Here is a 21,337-nt window from a genome sequence, read left to right on the forward strand (position 1 = left end):
TTCCCCCATGCAACTGACTGAAGACCCCTCTCGCAATCCTATCCCATATATCCTAACTCCCACTCTGAACCCTGAGGCTCCCAAGCCTCAAACTGAAGTCCTGGGCCTAAGAAAACTAACTTCTGCTGTTATACCACCCAGCTCCTGGAAGCAGGATCCTGGCTGGCTGAACGGGATCATATTCTGGACAGTGAGGACCTGGGCCAGGACGCTGAGGCCACACAGGCTCTTCTGCGGTGCCTAGAGGCCACCACAAGAGACTTGGAGGGGTTCAGCAGTCGCATTGAGCAGTTACAGGAAACAGTGGCCCTTCTGGAGAGTGGACAGACCCCAGGCAGGTAGGCCAGAGCCACACACTCCCTGGAGAGGAGCAGAGAGAAGGGTGCAGATAAGGGAGCAGAGATGGGTGTCAGAGGGAGAGTAGGCTGGTCCAGTCTGGAGAAGGAGGGATGCAGCCTATACTGTCCTTTCTTCCTGTCATAGTCCTAGGGTGCTGGCCCAGCTGCAGGCTGTGAGAGAGGCCCATGCACGGCTGCTGCAGAGAGCAGAAAGCAGGGGGGAAGCGCTGCGTGAACAGCTGCACCTATACCAGCTGGAGCAAGAGGCCTTGCTCCTGGATGCCTGGCTGACCACCAAGCTGACCATCGCTGAGTCTCAGGACTATGGACAGGATCTAGCAGGCATCAAGGTGGGTTAGTCCTCGGTAGACCCAGAGAACAGGGGTTAGGCTTCCTTAGGTAAGGAGAACATGTTTGAGAATGGGAGATTCTGAGTGGTGAACAAGGATTCTGGAGGGGTGTCACTGGAAGAGGCTGCATGCAGTTCTAGAACTCTAAGGTTGAGTGATGTTGGGGCCACTGGTACTGCCAGGCTCCTACTGAGCTTCCAAGGCTGCCAGTCAAAGGTCTGCAGTCCCTGGCCTTACCAGGCTCCTACTGAGCTTCCAAGGCTGCCAGTCAAAGGTCTGCAGCCCCTGGCCTTACCCCTCCTAGGTGCTGGAAGACATGGTTGGGGCTTTCAACAGAGAAGTCCAGAGCCTGGGCCAGGCCAAGATGCAGACCCTGAGGGAGCGGATGGCTTCCCTAGAAAGAGGAGCACCCAGGTTCTACCCCCAGATTCAAGCTCAGAAGTGTCGCGTCCAGGCCACTTGGGAGAGGCTGAACAAGGCAATCAAAGTCCGTACAGAGGTAGGCCACGTCTCAAGGGGTATGGGGCTGTGGAACACAGTACAGCCTCCAGCAGGTTCCCCCTCATTCTTTCTCAGAACCTAGCAGCAGCCTGCGATCTCCGGAGCTTTGAGCAGGCTGCCTCAGAGCTGCAGAGATGGATACAGGAGAAGACTAACCTGCTGGAGGAAGCATTCCAAGTCCACAGCCTGCCACCTTCACAGCCCCTTCTGCAGCAGCAGCAGCAGCATAGGCGCCTGCAGGTAAAGGCCTTGCCTGACAGAAGCTACTCAGCCCAACCCCACTCCGCCAGCAGAAGCCCTGTGTGCCTCAGTCCCTCATCAGAGATGACTGGCAATGGCCTTGCCTGGGTCCTGCCCCTGAGCCACTTCTCCAGGGTATCCAACCACTTTCTTCTGGGCCAAGGGACTTGGAACAGGTTTTAAGCAGAACTTGTTAGAGGGGTTTCCACAGGCCAGGGGCTACTAATGCGGAGCATGCCAGTGTAGCATCATGTTCTGGTTGCAGAGCGAACTGAGGGCTATTGAAAAAGAGGTGTCAAGAGTGCAGATGGAGGCCCATCGGCTCGGCCAGCTCTACCCTGTGGCTCAGGGGAGTCTTAGTGAGTGGCTCACCAAGGTGCAGGGGGCCTGGACCAACCTGGAGGCCAAAGTCCAGGAATGGAGCCAGAAGCTGTTGCAGGCTACCCAGGGCCACACCTTTCTTGGGAGCTGCCGGGAATTGCTGTAAGTAGGGGGCCATACTGTTAGCTCAGCTCTGCCCTATCCTGATGTTTCAGGGAGCGGGTAGCACTTCTTGCCACTGTCCCCAAGCTGCCTTGCCAGCTCTGCTAGTAGCTCTCTTTCCCTGCCTGGCAGAGCGTGGGCTCAGGAGATGCAGGAGCTCCTTTCGTCGGAGAAGCAGGCTGGGGATGTGGTGGGGGCCAAGCAGTTCCTTGAGCAGCACGAGGCGCTGGAGCAAGAGATTCAGGAACGCTGCCTTCAAGCCCAGACCATACGGCACGAAGGGCAGCAGCTGCTGGACAACGGCCACTTCCTGTCCCCGGAGGTGTGAGCAGAGGACGGGAGGAGCCCCGCTCCTAGAGGGGCTAGCAGCCCTAGGGAGGTTGAGGCAGGCCGAGATCCTTGTTGGCTTGGCTCTCCTGCCTGCCCTGGTGGGTGGGAGCTCTGCCCAGGCTTTCATGGCACCCTTCCCGCAGGTGGCAGAGTGTATGCAGGAGCTGGAAAGACATCTGCAGGAGCTTCAGGTAGCCTGGGCCCTGTGTGGACAACGCTCGGAGCAGACCCGGAGTCTGCAACAGCTGCGGCAGAGGCTGGAGCTGGCTGAGGCTTGGCTGGCCTCCTGGGAGCGCCTGCTGCTGGACCCCAGCTGTGGGGTAAGGGGAGGCAGACCCTGATATTCTCGGTTCCCTGACCCTTGGGGCTAAGCCTGGAGGGGCAAGGAGAGCCAGCACCCCAGAACGGAACGCATTTCTCTCAGCACTCGGTGTTGGAAGTGGAACGCCTGCTCTACAGACACGAGGGCTTAGAAAAGCTGCTGGTGGCCCACGAGGAGACATTCATTCAGCTTCAGACGATAACAGAGGTTCAAGGGCTGGAGGAGGGGAGGCTGGAGATACTGAGAAGAGGCACGAGGGGTGTTGGGGGGGACAGTTGGTCAATCTACAAGTTCGGGCTCCTTAGGGCAGCAAGGCCTTGTGGAGTCTTCCTCAAGGCTTCTCCTTTGGGAAAGCCACCAACCCTGTCACCCAGGGTTCCCATGGATGCATGAGGAGGGATGGTTTACTTCAGAGCTGAAGCATGATCATAGAAGGACAGCACTCTGAGTGGGAGGACTCGTGTTTGAACACTAGGCCTTAGCTGCACATCTGGCTGAGAGGAAGGAACTGTAGCATGGTAGCCTCATCGGACTACCATTATCTCCCTGGAGCATGTAGCCAGGTCACAGGGGCACAGGTATCCAGGGTCCACACTCTGGAGCAGGCCCAGGGGCCAGGAGTGCTTGGGGTGGGGGACTAGAAAGGAGGAGTGGGTGTCTCCCTTCTGACATCTGGGCCCCCATCTTGTATTTTCAGGAGGCAAAGGATGGTCATATCACGGAGGCATCTGTGGAACAGCAGCCCCCCACAGAAGGGAGGCAGGTGCGTGCTAGCTCTGACTACAGGCAATCCCATATTCAGCAACCATCCAGGCCTGCCACTGTGGCTTCTGGTAGACTCCTGCGTAACTTCCTGGGTGGTCTCAGAGAAGGCAATAGTTTCTACCGACAGAAGAGGAAAGGGGAAGAGAAGGGGCTTACCCCTACCTGCTTTGGTTGCCAGGTCAAGAACTCCCAACCTCTCGGTTGTCCTGTCTGAGCCCACCCTTGTTTCCTCTTTCCGGTGAAAACTGTGAGCAGTACTTTTCCTGGAAGAGTCTGAGGCCTGGCTTGGGGCCCTTTTCCCTGTCTTCCCCACAGCCTAGTACCAGCTTCCCGACCAGCAGCCATGGGATCTTGGCAAGGGAAGCCTCGAGCCTGTTCTCAGATATGAGGAAGGCAGAAGTGCCAAGTGGCACTGGGGTAAGAGCCCTCAGGCAATTAGAAGCCTCTCAGGGGGATAGAAGATAGCTCCCATAGGGAAAAGCCGGGGGCCCCTGTGATCCCTGCACCTCATTGCTCCCCAGGAACTGGCTAACGTGTCCCCCTTTGTACCTGAGGAGACTGAATGTGAGAGGCTGGAGGACAGAAGGCAGACTTTCTTCCCAAGGTGAGGTTTATAGGCCTGTCCTGACAGCAAGTTTGGCTGGGGCTGTAGGCAGAGGTCCAGCATGAAGCTGACAGGTCAGTTTAGAAGGCAGGCTGAGCATCGCTGAGTTCTGTTTGCAGTGCTGTCTGAAAAGCAGGCTGCAGGCTGGCAGCCAGCCTTGAGTAGCATGGCAGGTGGGCTGGAGGGGAAGGAAGGAGGGGCTGCTGGGGCCCAGGTTCCCAGTGTTATTGTACCTTACAGAACTATGAGCTTTTACAGCCCATACCTCTAGAAAGTGAGCCTTGCGGCTTTTCTCAAAGAACTTACTACTCTGAGTGCCTTAAAAACTCGCCAGACACAGATAATCAGTAGCAGAGGTAAAGATTTTCCTGTCCGGTCCCCTTTGGAGTCTGTACCAACTCCCTACCTCCGCCCCACCCCTTCCAGCCAGGGACTGTGTTAACTCTAAATGCTGTCTTGATTGGTCTAGACTGTGGCCACGCCCAGGCCTATGTGCAGAAAGAATGTGCAGAACACACCCTTTGCCATTTGTACCTGCCTCATGAGTCTGCTAGGCTCTCTGTGGCATGATGGTGGTGGTGGTGGTTCAGTTCCTCCCTGTTCCTTGGTCCTAGCTTCCTCCCTCACTGTCATCACCTCCCCTTGTTCCCACCTTCTTTTCAGAATCCCAAAGGGACCCTGGATTTTTCCACCTCCCTGCACTGAGCTCTCAAGGAGTCTGCTTGGAAGTGCTGAGCACTCACCCACATTGTAGCACCAGAGTAGAAAGGCAGACAAGGGCTTGACTCGGCATGCCCCTTAGTCCCTGAGCCAGGGACACAGCTTCTAGGAAGGGGTCATCTTAGACAGCATGAACCTTACCCTCTGGTTCTACAGCCTAGAACCCAAGGCCAGGCTCCCAGCTGAGAGCACAGACACTGAATTCGAGTGGGATACTGGTGGAATGGGTTTTTCTCTTTATCCCAAGATGCCAGGACTCAAGGCCCACTCTGTTGAGTGGGCTGGTGAGACCCCCACACGGGAGACCCTTGCTCCCACCCCTCAGAAAGCTGGAAGCCATCACACCTGCACTCTAAGGTGACAGGCTCCCTTCCCCATAGACTCCAGGCAAGAACATGCTATCACAGGGGCTCTCTCCAGCCCCCTCAGCTCCTCACCTTCTACACCTACCCCCCAGAAGGTCCACATGCCGTTACTGCTCTGGCCATCCCCCCAGTCAAGAGTCTCTCTGGGTGACCACACACCCCTAGATGCTTCCCTGGATTGTCTGCCCCAAGTCCTCACTCTCAAACTTCTTTCCTTGCTCTCTGAGACATGAGACAGCGCCTCTGCTCTCTAGCTCCATCCTGTCTTGTCTCTTTCCCTGATTCCAGGGGGATACAGGGTCAAGGTATCAGCATGCCCAGGACAATGGCAAGAAGTATAAAGGCTAAGGGATTAGGCAGACTGAACACAGGCTCTCCTTTGGCATGCTCAGCCTCGTGTGGATCCTGGCTTCATGCTCAGCCACCTCAGCCATGCCTTTCCTATCTCCAAGCCAAGGGGCTTCGGGCCCTCTAAGAACTGGGGTACTTGGGGCATCTAGAAGAGGATGTGAATACCTCCCCCCCCCCACACACACATACACCCAACACCAGTCCCCAGGTCCAGTCAAATACATCTGTCATATACATCTAGGCTGGCACTCAGCTGTGTGCCTGAAGGCCCTCATGCTGTAACAGGTGATGGCCATGGTGACAGCCACAGCTACGGTCTCTGGCGCAGCCTCCCTCTGCAAGCCTCCAGAGCTCCAGCTTGATCTGATGCACAGGAGGAGGAACAGGACTTGTACTAGACACACCAGTTTCTGGTGGTCCTGGGAGTGACCTGAGGGCGTGTACTTTACCACTGAGATTTAACCTTTTAAGATTGATTTATTTTATGCATGAGTACATTGTTGCTATTTTCAGACACACCAGAAGAGGGCATCAGATCCCATTACAGATGGTTGTGAGCCAGCCAGTGCTCTTAACCACTGAGCCATCTCTCCAGCCCCCCTTAGTTATCTTTTACTTGACAGCTAAATTGTGGCCTTGAACTCACTCCTGTAGCCCAGGCTGGCTTTGAACTTGTACTCTTCCTGACTCAGTCTCCTGCGTAGCTGGGATTAGAGACCTATGCCACCAGGTCCAGCTCATAGTGGCTTCTGATGGTGCCGGGACAAACACTTGCCTGGCTGACAGAACTTGCTGGGTCATGAGAATCAAAGTTGTTACACCCTACTCATCTCAGAGCCTCTAGTACCTGCTCACACCTCAGCTAGGAGCAGGAGGGATGTTCAGGGAGGGAGAGGACTAGACATCATGTTTAGGGAGGGTTCTGTGGTGGTCGGTTCCTAATCTCTGTTCTCCCTACAGGTCTAAACCTTGAGATGAATCCTCAGCTAACACCAATCCTCGGGGCTACCAGTGGAGACACATCTGGGGACCACTCGACTACTGACCCAGAGGTCCCCTCCCCAGGGCTGCTCAGAACCAGTGTGGAGAACACAGCTCCTGTCAGAGGACAAGCAACACTGATGTCATGAGTCACTGGCTATGCCTGAGATGAACCATGACTTCATTGCAAGATCTCTGGGCAAAGATGACAACCTGGGACAGGACCGGAACGTCCACACTCGTGGCCTCTTGGGAAGGGACCTGCTTTCAGAGTGGAAGTAACAGCCTGGTACAGCAGATAATCTTGGGACAGTGCCACAAGCACCTCCCGTTTATAAGCACCCCTGTAATATGTATAATGTTCCATGTCACAGTGTCCCGTCTCTAACGAGCCCCAAGTCCATCCATGCATGATGGCCATAGCACCTCTGCTTGCAGCTTCCAGCCTAGACTCTGTGACAGGGCTGCTGACACATTAGTGTCACCTGTAGAGGTCCCAGACACACATCTTTGTGGAGCTGTGCCTGGACATCAGAGTCTCCAGAGTCTCTGGAGCACTTGGTGATACTGGTCTTGAACTGGGAGTGGAAGGGGAAAGGAGTTGAAGACCAAGAGTGACCCAGGCAGGAGCCCAGCCAGGCTAGCTCAGCTGTCACTCGGGCCTAAACTGTTTGCGCTTTCTCCGCCGTTGCACGGCCTGGTGCATGGCCTCCCGCAGCCGATCCTGGTTGTTGCAGACGTTGTAATGTGTCAGCCGTAACAGCTTGTCCACATCTTCCTGGCTGTAGGTCACTTTTGTGTAGTGGTATGGGGAGTCGGAAGAAGACAGATTCACCTCCCCAGCTGCCTTCTCCTCCGATGTCCGTGGCACCCCTGTGGGAAGAGGGCAGTTTGGGCAGGAGGCCTGGGGTCACCAGCACTGAGGCAAGGCTGGGAGAGAAGTGACCAAGCAAACTCTCACCAGGGGCAGAGTAGTCTTGGAAGGAGTCATTGACCAAAGGGAAGTGCAGCACAGCTGGGGCTTCGGGCTGGGCTGGGTCACAGAACAGATGGCACTCCTGAGGCTGGCGCTGCTCCTCGGGGCTGGGTGAGATGGATGGGAAAGGGATGCCCTGCTCCTGGCAGAACCGGCTCAGAAGCTGCAGCTGCTGCTGGGCAGGCAGAGGGGGCATTAGAGGGCTTCCCAGTGTGCTCAACACAAGGCTGACTACACAAGGCCCTTCACTGGGACACACAGGACCTGGTGTGCAAACACCAACTCGGAGACTCCAGTGGACCCAGAGTCCCAGGCCCTCCTGAGTTAGTAGCCAACAACCCTCTGAAAGCAGGAGTCAGACTCCTCCCGGGAGCCATAGAGAAACGACAGGTTTACCAGGACCTCTGCAGGGTTCAGGCACAGCAAAGAGAACCATGGTACAAGATGGAGGAGCAGACCAGGAACTCAGCTCCCCACCCCCAGGGCAGAGTTAACTTTCCCGTAGGGGAATGCTGACAGAATCCAGCATCCATGGCACATAGTGCCACATTTTACCCACTAATGGAACCCGGGTCAGATACCAGACCCTAAATAAAGCAGATCCCATCAGGGACCCAGAAGACAGGGTAACCTGCATGGCCCACCACCCCTGCCACCTGAAAGGCTCCGTAGAGGTTGTAGTCCAGTGACAAGATGAGGTCCACATCCCGTGTTGGCTGCAGGAGGGGTGGGCAGCTAGTATTGATGAAATAGCCAACATCCAGGAGGCAGAGGTGGGGCTCAGCGGGTGTCAGCTGGTTGGGGAGCCTGTCCAGTTTGGAAGCTGCAAAGGTTTGGGGTGGGGGAAGCAGCACTCTCACTGTGGGTTCAGACCCACAGAGACTGTCCCCGGTTCTGGTCCCCACCAGCCTGCCACGTGTTTCCTAAGGCTGAAGGAACAGGAGAGCCAGGACTGAGCAGATACCTTTCCAGGCAGAGAAGTGAGAGTTCTGGAAATAGTCCTTGTGGAAATGGAGGCCGCGCGTGAAGTTGTGGGTGGCGTGGGCGAGGGGACGCTTTGTCAGGAGGTCAGTGAAGAGCTCGGCGATCCTGCCAGCCATTGTTGGTGGTTCTGCTATCTTCAGATGGGGAACCTGCTCTTTGTCTGCATGGGCAAGAGAAGGGGCGAGGCCATGAGGGTGACCTTAGGGAAAGGAGGCCTCTGATCCTTCATCCCAGTCTCCGTGGTGACCATGGGGGAAGGGAAGCAGTTGAGGGCCATGTGCCTCGGATACTCCCACCTGACGTGCCCACCTCTTTCCTACAGAGAAGCCCAAGCACCTACCCAGGTTGGCCTGATCCTGTGCCCAGCGGTCCCAGAACTGGCTGGGTTCTGAGGACCAGTACAAGCTGTCTTGCAGGCTGGCCGCAAAGAGATTGCTCCAGATGCCTGAGAAAGGGGTGACAAGTGAGGTCCTCACCTGCTGTTCCACTGAGCCCACCTGCCCTCTGGTTGAGGCGTAGGTGAGGGCCTTCCTCACCTTCCAGGAAGCAGATGCGGGACTCGGGAAGCTGCTTCACCAGCCGCCCCATGAAGAACTCAGAGCCAAAGAGCTCGGAGGAGATGAAGGCTCCATACTTGGGGAAGCCGACTTCATATGGAGAGAACTCGCACCACTCTGTGAAGACAGTCACCTCAGTCATGCAGGCCAGCGACCTGGGCACCCAGACTCCCACCAGGGACTTGACTTCAGGGTAGTCTGAGAGCCAGGAGGCTCTCAGGTCTTGTTACAAGCACGGGGCTAAGGCCCCTTTCCCAAATCCAAGGGTATAAGAGAGAGCTGGTGGGGTGATGGCTTTCAGTACTTGGACCAGGAGAAGGGAACATCAGATTCACCTCTTTATACACAGGACTAATTACACTGTACTCTACCACCCACAAGAGTATAGGTCCCAGTTCTGAAGCCACTCACCACCAAAGTCAAAGGTACTCAGGCCCTGCTCCTTGCTGTTGAGGGCACAATAGATAGGCAGAGGGTTCTGGCCTCGACTCAGGGCCTCTCGTTGATCTGAGAGTTTGTGTTCATGGGGCTGTGGGAGAGAGCTCGGCCTAAGCCCAGTTTCCCGATGCTGGGCGTCATTCCCATGTCACCTAGGGAAGGGCCCACCTCCAAGTGGCTTTGCCTTAGCTTTACCACCCCGGGGCCCACCCGTCTCCCTACCTTGTCGTGCAGCAAGGCCTCATTAATGAGAGCCCACAAGTTGGTGAAGCAGGTCGGGTGGCCCAGGCGAGCACGCTCAGCCAGCTCTTGCCGGTACCGCCAAAGTTGGCTGGGGGCCAACGCACCCAGCTTGCTCTTTGTCACCTGGGTCTTCAGCACCTCAGTGGGCCCTGCCAGGTCCTTCTGTGACCACTCTGGGTCCTCATAGAGGTTGGCCAGCGCCCTGAGGAAAGGAAAAACATAGGAGTTGGGGAATGGCATCACTAAAGGCCCGCCTCTGGCTGGCACCTCCTTGTTCCCAGGAGCACCCTGTGCCCTTCTACCAGCATTTTTCCCAGTCCATGCGGTTGGCTCAGGGGCCCATGGGGCCTAGGAATTCTTTCCCACTACATTCCCTTCCCCGACCCCACCAGCCAACGGCAACCTCCAGCACTCTGCCCACAACCAACCCACCAGGTGGATCCTGAAGCCCCCGTGATATAGGAGATGCAGTCGAGAAGGCCAAGCTCCTGCAGGCCGGCCAGCTGCCCATACAAAGACGTCATCGCCCGGATCCCACCGCCAGTGGCCATCACGGCAATCACTGGGATCTGGAAGAGGAAAGCCAGGTTCAAAAAGGGCCTGAGGGGTGGAGAAAGCTACACGGGAAGAGAGCATGATAGTCAAGGGGACGGTCGGTCAGCATGTGACTGAGTCTTGGACTGACTCTGAGTTACCCCTGTTAAAAATCTAGTCAGAAGCAGCCTTCCAAAGGGCTTGCTGTTTCAAACATCAGGGCTCCAGGAAGAACAGCCTAACGAGCCAGGCTTTATTGCCTATTGGCAGCCCATAAGCCTATTGGCCAGCTGGGATCACTTTCTGGAAGCCCCAAGGCTCCTTCAAAAGTCTCCCAAAGGTCCTGCTCTCCAGTGCTGGAATTTATTCTCTAGGAGACAGCTGAGGCTGGTCTGAACCTCTGAGGACTATTCTGAGCCAAGAGACCCTCCTTGTACTAGTGAGTCTACCTTACTCATCAGTCAGGTGGGGGACCAAGAAACAGGGAAGGCAGGGCAGCCTATGTGGAAACTCCCATCTGTGAGTAGCAGGCACCTCACCTATCACTCTGACAACATTGAGGAAGAGGAACGGAGCAGCAGGGCTTGCCAGTGACAAGCCTGAGTGGGCACCAGCTTGCACAACCGTCCCAGCACCGAGCCCTGGGACCAAGCAAGCCTGGCAAACACTCCACCCAGCCATACTCAACCCTCAGACCTCATCCTCGTGCAGGTCTTGGTCCAGCTGTAAGGCCTTTTTCAGCGCGGCAGCCACCACCTGCTTCCTCTTGCTTAGGAAGGCCTGCTCCTCGGGGCAGGGCCCACAGCCCAGCCGCACAGCCAGCTCCTTTGGTCTGGGGAGAAGGAAGAGACCCAGAAGCAAGTTACAGGAAAGGAAACTGGTTGGCTTCACCAGCCAGACCCTTCCTTGCTCTCCCTACTCCCTTCTCAGTCCTCACCATTACTTGCTCTGGAGGGAGGGGAGGAATGGGAACCCAGAACCACGCACCACGTGATTGTGGGAAAACAGATGTTGGGACTGGGTGCGTCCAGGGTCCGGGGCTGAGCTCCATCTCCAAGTCAAATCTCCCCCTCACCCACATCTCCAAAAAATGACGACAGGGCAGAGACGGCCACTGCCTCCATGGATTTGTGACAAAGAACCGCTATCCCAAGATGGCAACTCCTCAACAGCATCCACACCAAGAGGCATCCCTCCCCCTTCTCGGTGTGCTCGCTCTGCCTCAGCCTTGGGCAGGGTCCTCCCCTCCTGCCTGCTTATCTAGATAAGACACTGACCCTCAGTTTCCCAGGATGATGTACTGGGCAGGATGACACTGTAGCCAATCCAAGCGCGGACACTAAGAACAGCCTGTCCATGCTGAAGCCCCTGATGCAAAGCCCTATGCGCTCAGGAGGTGCTGCATCTCCGTCTCCCCCTCATCCTCCTGGCCGACGGACCACCCTGCCTGGGTGCTAGCCTGCCCTCCTGTTCCCCAGACAGGATCTTACCCTTCTTCCTTCTTGAGTTCCAGCCTCATCAGTGGCTCCTGGAAACCATGAGTACCTTAATGAGAAAGGCTGGGTACCTCCACCCCACTGTGGCCTCGGTGTACCCCAGAACATCCCCATGAACCCTTGGGCCCCAAGCACTTTCACAGGGTCCACCCTTGCACCCACTGATCGCCTCAGGCATGGCCTGAAGGAGGCTTCTTGCAGACCAGGGCCAGCAGCAGCCCTGTGCATAAACCCAGCTTCTCTTGATGACCAGATGTACCTGGGATGTGGGGAAGACAAGTCTCACCAGCTGCGAGGAGGGTAGAGTTCGTAGTGGCACCTTCAGCTGCTCATGGGGGTCATCCTTAGGGACAGGGAGAGAAAGGAGTCATGACTTCTTTCTTTGCTAAGACCCCACCAACTAACTCCCTGTGGCAGGGACAGAAGACCAGCAGGGAAAGGAACAAAGGCCCATGTGACCTGACAGACAGGAGCAGTATGAGGGGGCGGGGCAGGGGGAGAACAGCTCAGGCTGAGACAAGAGAGGCTGTGGCCCTAGGGCCCTGGGAGCAAGTCACAGCACCTGCAGATGAACATTCAGCTCTTGTTCCCAGCAGGCTGGATAATGGAAGTGGAAAGATCCAGTGCCCGCAGAGGCATCCTGTGGGCCCTCACAGGCCCCAGCAACCACAAGTTGAACTTTGCGCTCTGACCCTAAAAACAGGAACCAGAACCAAAACTCAGGACGGGATCTGTCCACGGAATGCCTTATCAAGTCTGCAGGGAAATCTGTCTCTGACATGGTCCAGATCTCCGGAGAGATGGAGCCCAGGGGAGGCCCCCCCATGAGCTTGCCTCCCAGGGGAGCCCCGGCATAAGCTTACCTCCCAACCTTTGGCCCTGCCTTTGGGACCTAAAGCAGCCAGTATAACAAGTTTACCCCCTCAGAAGAGGAGAAGAAACAGAAGAAGGGCAGAAGGGCTGCCTGCAGAGGACAGAACTCACTCTTTGGGTCTCCTGTCCTCTTCAGTTCAACGTGCAAGCAGGAGAGTTCTCGGGCCTACAGTCAAGAGATCCCCTTAGGCACAAGCTGTACATTGTGGGCTTCTGGTCCCTGTTCCCAGAATATTCTTTCATCACCCTTAGTCACTAAGCATTGACTTGAGATGTACTCTCTTGGGGAACATGCATGCCAAGGCCCCCAACTCGGCCTACATGATGCAGACTGTGTGGACCTGCATCAGGCCTTGAAGAACAGCAGACAGCATGAGGGATGAGCTATTAGGGGGAGCCCTGGGTTCCTCACTCACCACCAGGATGCCATTGCTGATGAGCTGTTCCTCACAGTCTGTCCTGGAAAGAGGCCCCAGTGACTCTCTGCAAGAGGCCAGGCACTCCTCCTCTACCAGGGAGGGGTGCTAGCCTTGGTGAGCTGGCACTGCCCCTCCAAAGAAAGGGGCTTTCCACTGCCACTCACCAACCCTACCCCCATCCCCACCCCCACCCCCGCTCCAAGACCAACTTACAGAGTCTGTAGCCGAAACTCAACTTCCAAGCACCCTTTCTCCTGGGAAGAGAAGCAAATCAGAGGGACTGGCAAACCAGACGGGCGGGGAGGCTGCCGAGGCCTTCGTAGTGGGGAAGTGCAACTGTCCCTTTCCAGGTCACTCTGTCTACACTCCCTGGACTTCTGACCAGGTGAGAAAGCAGTTGGAGACAGGACTGCTCCTTGGTGAAGTCACTTGAGATTCCTGGGCCTCCCTGGAGCAGGGGAGGTTCCGAAGCTCCATCTCCAGCACTGGGAACCCCTACTTTCCTGAGCTTTACCTGAGTACCCAAGGAGAAGCTCTGGCGCTGAGTCCCAATTTGCAGAGTCCCCACGTCAAACAGCACTGACAACACTGGGTCATCTTTGGTCACCAGGTCATGGTCAAAGACTTTCAGTTCCATAACATTCTGGAAGAGGCACAAAGAGAGGCAGCTACAGGAATGAGATGGCTGAGAGGTAAACGTGGCAGGGAATGGCAGACTAGGAGACACGTGTGACAGTGGAGCACAGGGACAAGGACAGGGCCAGACTTGATGCCTGGCCTACCTTGAGCTGCCTATGGATCCGGAAGTGGAAGGTCTGATTCCAGACAGGGTTTCGGCTGTTCTTGACCGTGCGTGTCTGGAGCGTGTGGCTGGAGGCCGTGGGCAGCTTAAGAGTCACATAGCAGTCAGAGGAGGTTACTGCAGGAAGGAGGAACATGTGTCGGGTATGATCAAGGAATTTCCCAGGCTGCCAGAGTCCACTTCCTTCTCCCCGAGACTTCATGTCCATAGGACTGAGCCCTCTGCCACTTTTGGGATCGTCTCTCCGGCAGCCATCTGCAAGACCAGCCTGGCCTTTCCTGGAGATCCTCCCACAGGTACTTAACCACTCTGAGGCGGGCCACCTGCTGCCTGCTTAGCTGAGGGACAGGAAAGCAGTGTGCTTACCTAGGTCCTTGCACGGCAAGTCACTGGCCTGGAGGACGCGTACAGTGAACAGGCATGTCTCCGGCACCTTTGCCTGCATGTAGACCGGGCGGGTTTGCTATAGATAGATGGGGTCAAATATGACAGGGCCACAGGAGAGGTCGGGACAAACTCTTAAGGCTTAATTCTCTACCAAAAGGACCAGGTCCACCTGTAGCCATCAGAATGCCAGAGTGACACAAGATACATCTACATGACACCTTCCCATAATTATATAACACCGTGCCAGCTCCATACATTTACTTATTTGTCACATATCCTGTGAAGGGAGCTATGACAATGGCCAGCCCTGAGAGGAAACTGAGGTCACTTTCCTAGGTTCTGTTTGGCTCAGAACACAGGCAAGCTAGTTAGTGTCACCCACCATTTCTGGGTATGGTATCCTTTGTCTTTTTATCCCCCTGTCTCACCATCCCACCCCACTCCTACTAAGAGGCTTTAGGGCTGATCTGAGATGTCAGATTAGCCTTCAAGGGACAGGAAGGAATACATTGGGGCTTAGGCACTGTGAGTGAGCTGAAACCCATGCCATCTACCCCATCCTGGAAATGGATGCTGCAGGGTTGGGACGGCAGCTACCAGTCCAGACCGCCCACACACTGGTATCCTCCAGACCCGATGGGGGTCTCGAGAGCTCCTCCCAACCCCCTGTGCTTCTGGAGCTGTGACACTTGGCAGTGTGCCAGGGTGGAGGACGCCTGTGCCACTCGGCCCTTCCTTTTGGTCTTCAGCCAGATCTCTGGAGAGGTACCAGGGGTCAGATACAGGGAGCGCCACATAGTCAGGGGCAGAGGTGAGGAAGTTCATCTCTGAGGCACCCCTGGGGCTCCCACATACCAAGCATCCGAGTCTGAAGCATGGAGCAGCTACTTTCTAGGGCTCCCAGAACAGTAGGTAAGATCCTCAGAGTTCTAAGGGTTCAAATCTATGGAATTCTGCCTGGAACCCATTCCCAGGACAGACCTTCATCCCAGTTCTGGCTTCTACTGCCTGGTCCTGAAGCTGGGACGTATCCCTCCCTTTGCTAAGAGAAGTCCACAGCTCCCTTTAGAAATAGTAGCCACCAGGCCCTGGATGGGGAGCCAAGTCAGAAATGGGAGCCCAGTGCTCTATGGAGCCTTACCAGAGCCATGAGACCAAGTCCACAGGAACAGGAATGATGGCGTAGTGGCCACAGAACCAACAACTGTCAGCTTTAAACCCAGAGCCAAGGTAAGCCAACTGGCCACACATTCCTCTTGGATCCCTCCCACAGACTCTTCTGCTCCACCCAAGCCCCACGCCCACTGCTGACCCAGCCACCTGCCCAGGAAGTGAGACACCTTAAGCTAATGCTGGAGTCAGTGATACCTCCTGGAGTTGGCCACAGGCTCCCTGAAGTCCATTCTCTGCAGTTGCTGATAGCTAGGCTAGCCAACCAGCCCTAACTGAGAGGAGGGGGTTCTCCTCTTGCTGTTAGAGGTTGAACAGGACAGTAGACAGTGGTCCCCTAAAATAGCAGTGAACGCTGGGGCTGAGGATCACGTTGTCGGTGGGTCCTTTCGCAATCTCCTTCCCAGTGCCAGCACGACAGGAATACCCAGTCTGAACGGGAGCCCTGGGCAATCTCAGAAGAGTACCTCAGGCCCCATCACAATTTTGAAGGGGCGTGGCCTTCACATAAAACAGCCCTTCAAAGCCACGCTAGGCTGCCTCCACCCCTGGAGCTGGGTGGCTAGGGATGAGACCTATGGGTTGGCATGCAGGGGTAGGGGCTCTCCCTGCTCTTCAGCAGGGTGACAAAGGAGTCTAGGGGTGGAGATCAACTCTTTCCTCAGAGAACAGCTCAGGAGGAACACGGTTCCTGTTCCTTCCTGATTACATTTATAGAACAGGGGGTCACCCTCGGTGCTCCAGACCCAGCTTCCCTGGATCTGGGGGAAGAAAAGCCCCAGATGTGGATCTGGCTTAGGCCTCCCAGTTAGGGTCATCCTGAACCTTCAAGCCCTCAGCAGGCCACCGAAGGCAACTGTGACGGGGAACATGAGAACAAGTGTATCAAGTGTCACCTTTTATTGACCGCTTCCTCTACATTGGCCCATGCCTATTCCCAAAGCTCTGGGAGCCAGAGCCATTATTATCTCCACTTTACAGGCAAGGGACTGATGCTAACATGCAGTGACTCACCCAAGGTCATAGCACTGGTGAGAGGCACTGCTGTGCCTGATCCTTGCTTCCTTGTCACCTGTGTGGCAATTTCCTGGGCACGTTCACCCAGACCTGCCTGGCATTTCCTGGACCTCCAACTAAATTCCAAGTTCCTGTTATGCCTGATCCCAACACAGGCGGGAGCCTGGGCAGCAGTCAGGACATATTCAAACTCCAGGCTGCCTCCAGAATCAAATGACCCCATTGATCCCCGCTGTCCTCTGCAGTGTCTGAGGGTCTCTTCAGTCAAGGCCTGTGGCCCTGGTGAGGGTGTCCATCAGTTGAAAGTAACTGTACTTGAGGTCATACTCCATGTCATACCAGAAATTCACTGTGGAGAGGAGGGGGACCTGGATGTGAGATCTGAGCCAGAGCCACCCCAACCCGATCCCTTGTTGGGCCATGACAAGGCCCTGCCCCCTGGATGCTCCAGGGGCTCCTTACCAGCAATACAGCCGTGGGACTGCTGGACATGGTGGAACCACAGAGCTGGCAGGTACAGCATCTCACCCGCCCGCACTGTGCAGTGAAGGGCCCGTGCCTGGCTGTAACTGGGGTACTGGGTCAGGTCTGGAGCCAAGGGGTCCAGTGGGATCCAGGGTACCTAGAGACACAGCAGCTGCCTGAGAGCAGGCCCTGAGGTCCCCAAAATCTCCAGCTCTGTCCCCTCTCCTCTCGGCTTGAAGAATCACAGCCTAGGGATTTTCGGAGTGGGATGCCACCTCCCCGACCCTTTGTGCCTATTCCCCCAGAGGTCTACCCACTCCCCAGAGCCCAAGAACAGGACAGACACCTTTTCCATGGCTTCCTCGTCCACCACCCTAAAAGTGCCCTCTTCGGTCAGCTGGTAGGTTGCTGGTGTGTAGAGATCTGAAGGCAAGGTCAGGAAGACAAGGGGCCAACAGCCTGTCAGGCACTCCCACCATGACCAGCACAGTGTTCCCTGCATACAGAGACCAGAGGGCTGGGGCCTGTGGCAGGGACCTCTTGCTGCCCTTCCCTCACCAGTGACTACCAGCTTCTTTTAGTTCATGTCACCTACTGTAAGGGATGAAGGGCCGGTCGCTGGGTGGATGTAACAAGAAGTGTTTCTCGCCAGAGACTACACAGTACAGATTCTCATAGTGGTCCTTGTGCACTGTTGACACATGGAAGGCCTGGAGTTAAGTGAAGGGAAGCAGGCCACACTGTCCTCAGCCCCACACCCCACACCCCAGCAGAGCCTACAGAGAAAGGAAAAGCCCACACAGGATTAGCAGACTTGGGGAGATTCCAAGGTTCTTGCAAGAATCACAGAACTTGGCCACCAAAAACTGGATGTGGACTCCCCTTCATCTGGATCACCAATGGGCGGGCATTATCTCCTGACCCCTGCTCTCCGATCTACCTGACTTCTGCAGAGGCTTCTAGAGACGTAAAAGGTACGGTATTCCCTGTCCCCAGTGCTCCTGCCATCAGGAGAAACTCTGCGATCTCCTAGTCCCACAACACCAAAAGAAATCGGAGGTGCTCGTTCTGGGGCCCACCTTTCTTCCCTCCTCCCCTCCCCACTTGAGAAGTCTCCACACCTACAGGATGTCACTGCAGATGCGTCACCCAGCCAGAAGTTCACAGCATCAGGCATCTTCCCTGTGGGACACAGTGAATTAATATCAGGCTGAGAATCACCCGTGTGGGGGGCAGTTATGCAGAAATATGGGTGAGAGAGAAGAGTGCCAACGAGTCTGGGGGAAGGTGACACTGGGAACACAACCCCAGTATGGCAGAGACAGCAGCCCTGGAGCGGGCAGATAGGTGGGCACCTGCCCCCACAGAATCAACACAAAAGGCAGAGAATAAACAAGCCAGCTGAACTCTATTTCCCCCCTTCACATCCATGCCCCGCCTCCTACCCACCACTCACCCAGTGACTCAGAGGCCCAGGGCACATGGGACTCAATGTCAGACAGAAGCTGGGGCAGCTCAGTGGGCAGGTTGGAACACTGTTTCTGCACATAGAGGACTCCTGGGTGCTGGGCCCTACCCTCCAACACATCCAGCACATGGCTTATGGGTAGGCGGCGTTCGGCAGGCATCACAAAGCGGTCCCCTCGCACTGCGTCCGCATAACCATCTGGCGTCACAGCCACACTCACCTCCGTGGAGCCCACTGTGGCTCTGAAGAACCAGACACTTGGTTTGTAGACTGCTACTAATGGTCACTGGTCCACCCAACCTCCCAAGGAACACCTTACCTTAAGTAGGAGGGGGACCACTTCTGGAGGGCTGGCCAGTGCTGCAGAGCATTTCGGATAATGCAGGGCCTGTTGGGGCACACCCAATCCCGGTAGAAGCAGAGTGGGCTTGGGGGCTCATCCAGGTAGGGCACAACACGAGGTACATTGAGGTCTTAAGAAAGAAATGGTTGGGGAGGAGGCATGAAATCAGTGGTACCCAACTTCCATCGCACTGCAACAAGAAGCCCTCTATGACGGACATCCTAAGCAAGGGTGTACTGCCGACCTAGGAGGCCACTGAGCTGGTGGCCACAGGCTAACTGGGGTGGGTCTGGCTCTGGATGACCCCACAGATTCATGTGTGTGAATCCTTGGCCAATAGGGAGTAGCACTAACAGGAGGTGTGGCCTTGTTAGAGGAAGTGTGTCATTAGGGGTGGGCTTTGATGTTTTATAAGCTCAAGTCTGGCCAGTGTGACAGTCTCTTCTCGAGGATCCAGATGTAGAACCCTCAGCTCGCCTCCAGACTGAATCTGTAAGCCAGCCCCAGTTAAATGTTGTCCTTTATAAGGGTTGTGGTGGTCATGGTGTCTCATCACAGCAGTAAAATCCTAAGACAGCCTCCAATGGTGATGTTCACTGAACATCTGAAATGGACCCAGCACCGGGCCTGGCCAGTGTGGCTGAGAATACCCCACCACCATCTCACCAAGTTTACGGATCATCTATCTATGCAGGGAGGCAACTGCCCAGTGACAACACTAGAAGACAGGTAGGGGCTGAAGTGAGCTCTGCTCTTACGGACCAGCAGCAGCGTGCTTGGCCATCTAGGGCCAACACTTATGCACTGTGACACCTATGGAGACATTAAGTGACTCTGTGTAACCCTTAAACTGATGTGGAGGCTCACATCTGTAAGCCCATCACCTGGAAGGTGGCATCAGGAGTATCAGATCAGCAAGTTCAAGGCCATCCTGTGTGTGTATGAGTGTGTATCTGTTGCTTTTCCCCATCCCAATCCAGCCCTGGGCCTGGGTGTCTTTAAGTCCTGTTGATTCTACCTGTTGTCTCTCAAAACTACCTTTGCTTTCCCTCTGGTGCTCTGGGTCCAATGTCAAGCTTCTTCTCCTGACCATCCCTTTTTAAACTGTCACTTGTTAGGAACAATCTTTATCTCCTTGCCTAGTTTTTCTCCACAGATTTATCATTACCCTACCCTGTATATTTTTTTCATGTTTCTTTTTTTTGTTTGTTTGGTTTTTTTTTTTTTTTTGGTTTTTCGAGACAGGGTTTCTCTGTGTAGCCCTGGTTGTCCTGGAACTCCTCTGTAGACCAGGCTGGCCTGGAACCACAGAGATCTTCCTGCTTCTGCCTCCTGAGTGCTGGGATTAAAGGCACAGGCCACCATCACCTGAGCTGGAACTGCCCTTTTCCATCCTTCGGATTTTCTATAGTTATGCTAGTTTTATTTGCTCACCATTTCCTTTAGAGGATGGGTATTTTTCTCCCCTGAAGCTTCAAAATGAACTTCAAACAATTCCTTTGACCCAGCAATTCTGTTAAGAATTTGACTGACAAAAATAAACATAAACACAAAGTCTGCTCCAAACTCAGTCCTCACTGCTTCCTGGACATGGCAGGCACACCCCCTCTGAGGGCTTGGCTGACCCATCAACCGTCCTCCAGGGCAGTGCTTCCTAATGCGCTACCCTTTAAGACAGTTCCTCATGTTGTGGTGACCCTAGGCTGTAACATCATTTCGTTGCTACTTCATAACTGTGATTTTACTAGTTATGAGTCATAAGATAAATGTCTGATGTTCAGGATATCTGACATACGACTGCTCTGGGGTCTCGACCCCATAGGTTGAGAATCACTGCTCTAACCACCTGTGTGTGACACAGCGAGTAAATTGACAAAATTGTGCTTGATCGATTGCTCTCCCTGTGTGTGGGTGTGCGCATGTGTGGTGTGTGCCTGTGTATGCATGTGTGGAGGTCGTTGACATTAGGTGTATGCCATTCTCCACTTTATTTTCTGAGACAAAGTCACTGAACCTGGAGCTCAGCAGTTGCTAGGCTGGCTGGCCAGGGAGCCCCTGGGGTCCGCCTGCCTTTACCTCCCACCTCTGGAATCCCATCAGACGTCCACCATCACCACACCGGTGCAGTGTTTTCTGTCAGTGCTGGGGATGTGACCCCAGGTCATCATGTGCTTAAGAGCGTTACCTACCCACTTAGCCATCTCTCCAGCTTGTTTAATGATGGGGTAGTGAGGACCAGAGGAAGAGGAAACGAAACACACAAGATGAACTGGGCGGCTGCCTACAATCCTCAAAGCTTGGAGTCTGAATGAACGAGGGAAGTCGCCTGCTTCTCTCCTCAGAAATCACCAGCATCCGAGATGTTTGAGGTGAAAGTATAGCAGCAAGGCAGAGCACGGGGACTCAGCACCCCGCTGGCTTTGAGAACGGCACCATGACTACCGCTGGAGCTGTGCTGGGTCTAGAAAACTATAACTGCACCCCACGAAGGCAGCCAGGCGTGCGAGCCTGAGCTAAGGAGCGTCCGCCAGCTAAAGAAGGGTACACACGAAACTGTGTGGCCACCGGTCGGACACTCATGCACACTGAGTTCCCGGGTCCCCAAGCTCCCTCCGCGCTGTCCTCGCGTGGTCGCTGCTGCCTGTGAAAGTCCACTCACCGCGAGCCGCTGCCGGGAACTCTTGCAATGCCCTCCGAACTGCCTCCAGAGCGGCCTCCGCCATGACGCCCGCGCGACAAGAACCCGCCCCTATTTCCGCTCCAGGACCGCAGCCCCGCCCCCGGTTCCGCCCTCTAGGAGGTGCAACAAGCGGCG

At 55.3% G+C, this 21,337-nt stretch overlaps 2 protein-coding genes across 4 annotated transcripts in view; one reads left to right on the plus strand and one right to left on the minus strand.

The window, feature by feature from the left end:
* The window catches only part of Sptbn5 (spectrin beta, non-erythrocytic 5), a 43,436-nt gene extending 36,839 nt beyond the window's left edge, over positions 1-6,597 (plus strand). Inside the window, 12 exon segments of the mRNA XM_085834545.1 lie at positions 142-338; positions 484-688; positions 993-1,187; positions 1,265-1,484; positions 1,687-1,912; positions 2,045-2,234; positions 2,386-2,562; positions 2,667-2,771; positions 3,262-3,327; positions 3,645-3,746; positions 3,851-3,933; positions 6,330-6,597. Coding sequence (XP_085690671.1) covers positions 142-338; positions 484-688; positions 993-1,187; positions 1,265-1,484; positions 1,687-1,912; positions 2,045-2,234; positions 2,386-2,562; positions 2,667-2,771; positions 3,262-3,327; positions 3,645-3,746; positions 3,851-3,933; positions 6,330-6,342 — 1,779 coding nt within the window. The 3' untranslated portion in view covers positions 6,343-6,597.
* A 338-nt stretch (positions 6,598-6,935) lies between these two features.
* LOC110284581 (bifunctional peptidase and (3S)-lysyl hydroxylase Jmjd7) lies at positions 6,936-21,262 on the minus strand. 3 transcript variants are annotated; one of them, XM_085834546.1, is made up of 25 exons: positions 21,182-21,262; positions 18,499-18,652; positions 18,168-18,421; positions 17,837-17,893; positions 17,307-17,402; positions 17,058-17,134; positions 14,039-14,111; positions 13,653-13,789; positions 13,385-13,513; positions 13,084-13,124; positions 12,868-12,910; positions 12,563-12,617; positions 12,141-12,271; positions 11,838-11,921; positions 11,573-11,610; positions 10,779-10,914; positions 9,981-10,117; positions 9,528-9,750; positions 9,279-9,396; positions 8,847-8,984; positions 8,651-8,755; positions 8,291-8,470; positions 7,983-8,149; positions 7,312-7,498; positions 6,936-7,223 (listed from the first exon to the last, which is right to left on the minus strand). In XM_085834546.1, exons 1-25 carry the CDS (start codon positions 21,243-21,245, stop codon positions 7,003-7,005), a joined length of 3,045 nt encoding a protein of 1,014 aa, XP_085690672.1. In that variant the 5' UTR covers positions 21,246-21,262; the 3' UTR covers positions 6,936-7,002. The 3 variants fall into 3 exon arrangements, with proteins under 3 accessions (XP_085690672.1, XP_029330473.1, XP_021006006.1); XM_029474613.2 differs by lacking the exons at positions 17,058-17,134; positions 17,307-17,402; positions 17,837-17,893; ... (1 more) ...; positions 18,499-18,652; positions 21,182-21,262 and adding an exon at positions 16,244-16,506 and having other exon boundaries at positions 14,039-14,135; XM_021150347.2 differs by lacking the exons at positions 6,936-7,223; positions 7,312-7,498; positions 7,983-8,149; ... (14 more) ...; positions 13,653-13,789; positions 14,039-14,111 and adding exons at positions 16,115-16,595; positions 16,709-16,868.
* Between the last annotated feature and the right edge of the window lie 75 nt (positions 21,263-21,337).

The sequence above is a fragment of the Mus caroli genome, unplaced genomic scaffold (genome assembly GCF_978045245.1).
Source record: "Mus caroli unplaced genomic scaffold, Mus_caroli_1 scaffold_2, whole genome shotgun sequence".
Taxonomy (NCBI): Eukaryota; Metazoa; Chordata; class Mammalia; order Rodentia; family Muridae; genus Mus; species Mus caroli.

Coding starts and splice junctions, on each gene's coding strand:
- LOC110284581 (XM_085834546.1), bottom strand. CDS start 21,245: ATGGCGGAGGCCGCTCTGGAGGCAGTTCGGAGGGCATTGCAAGAGTTC. Junction 17,894..18,167: donor CTGGGCCTCTGAGTCACTGG/GTGAGTGGTGGG, acceptor TGTGTCCCACAG/GGAAGATGCCTGATGCTGTG. Junction 17,135..17,306: donor CCGGCCCTTCATCCCTTACA/GTAGGTGACATG, acceptor CCTTGCCTTCAG/ATCTCTACACACCAGCAACC.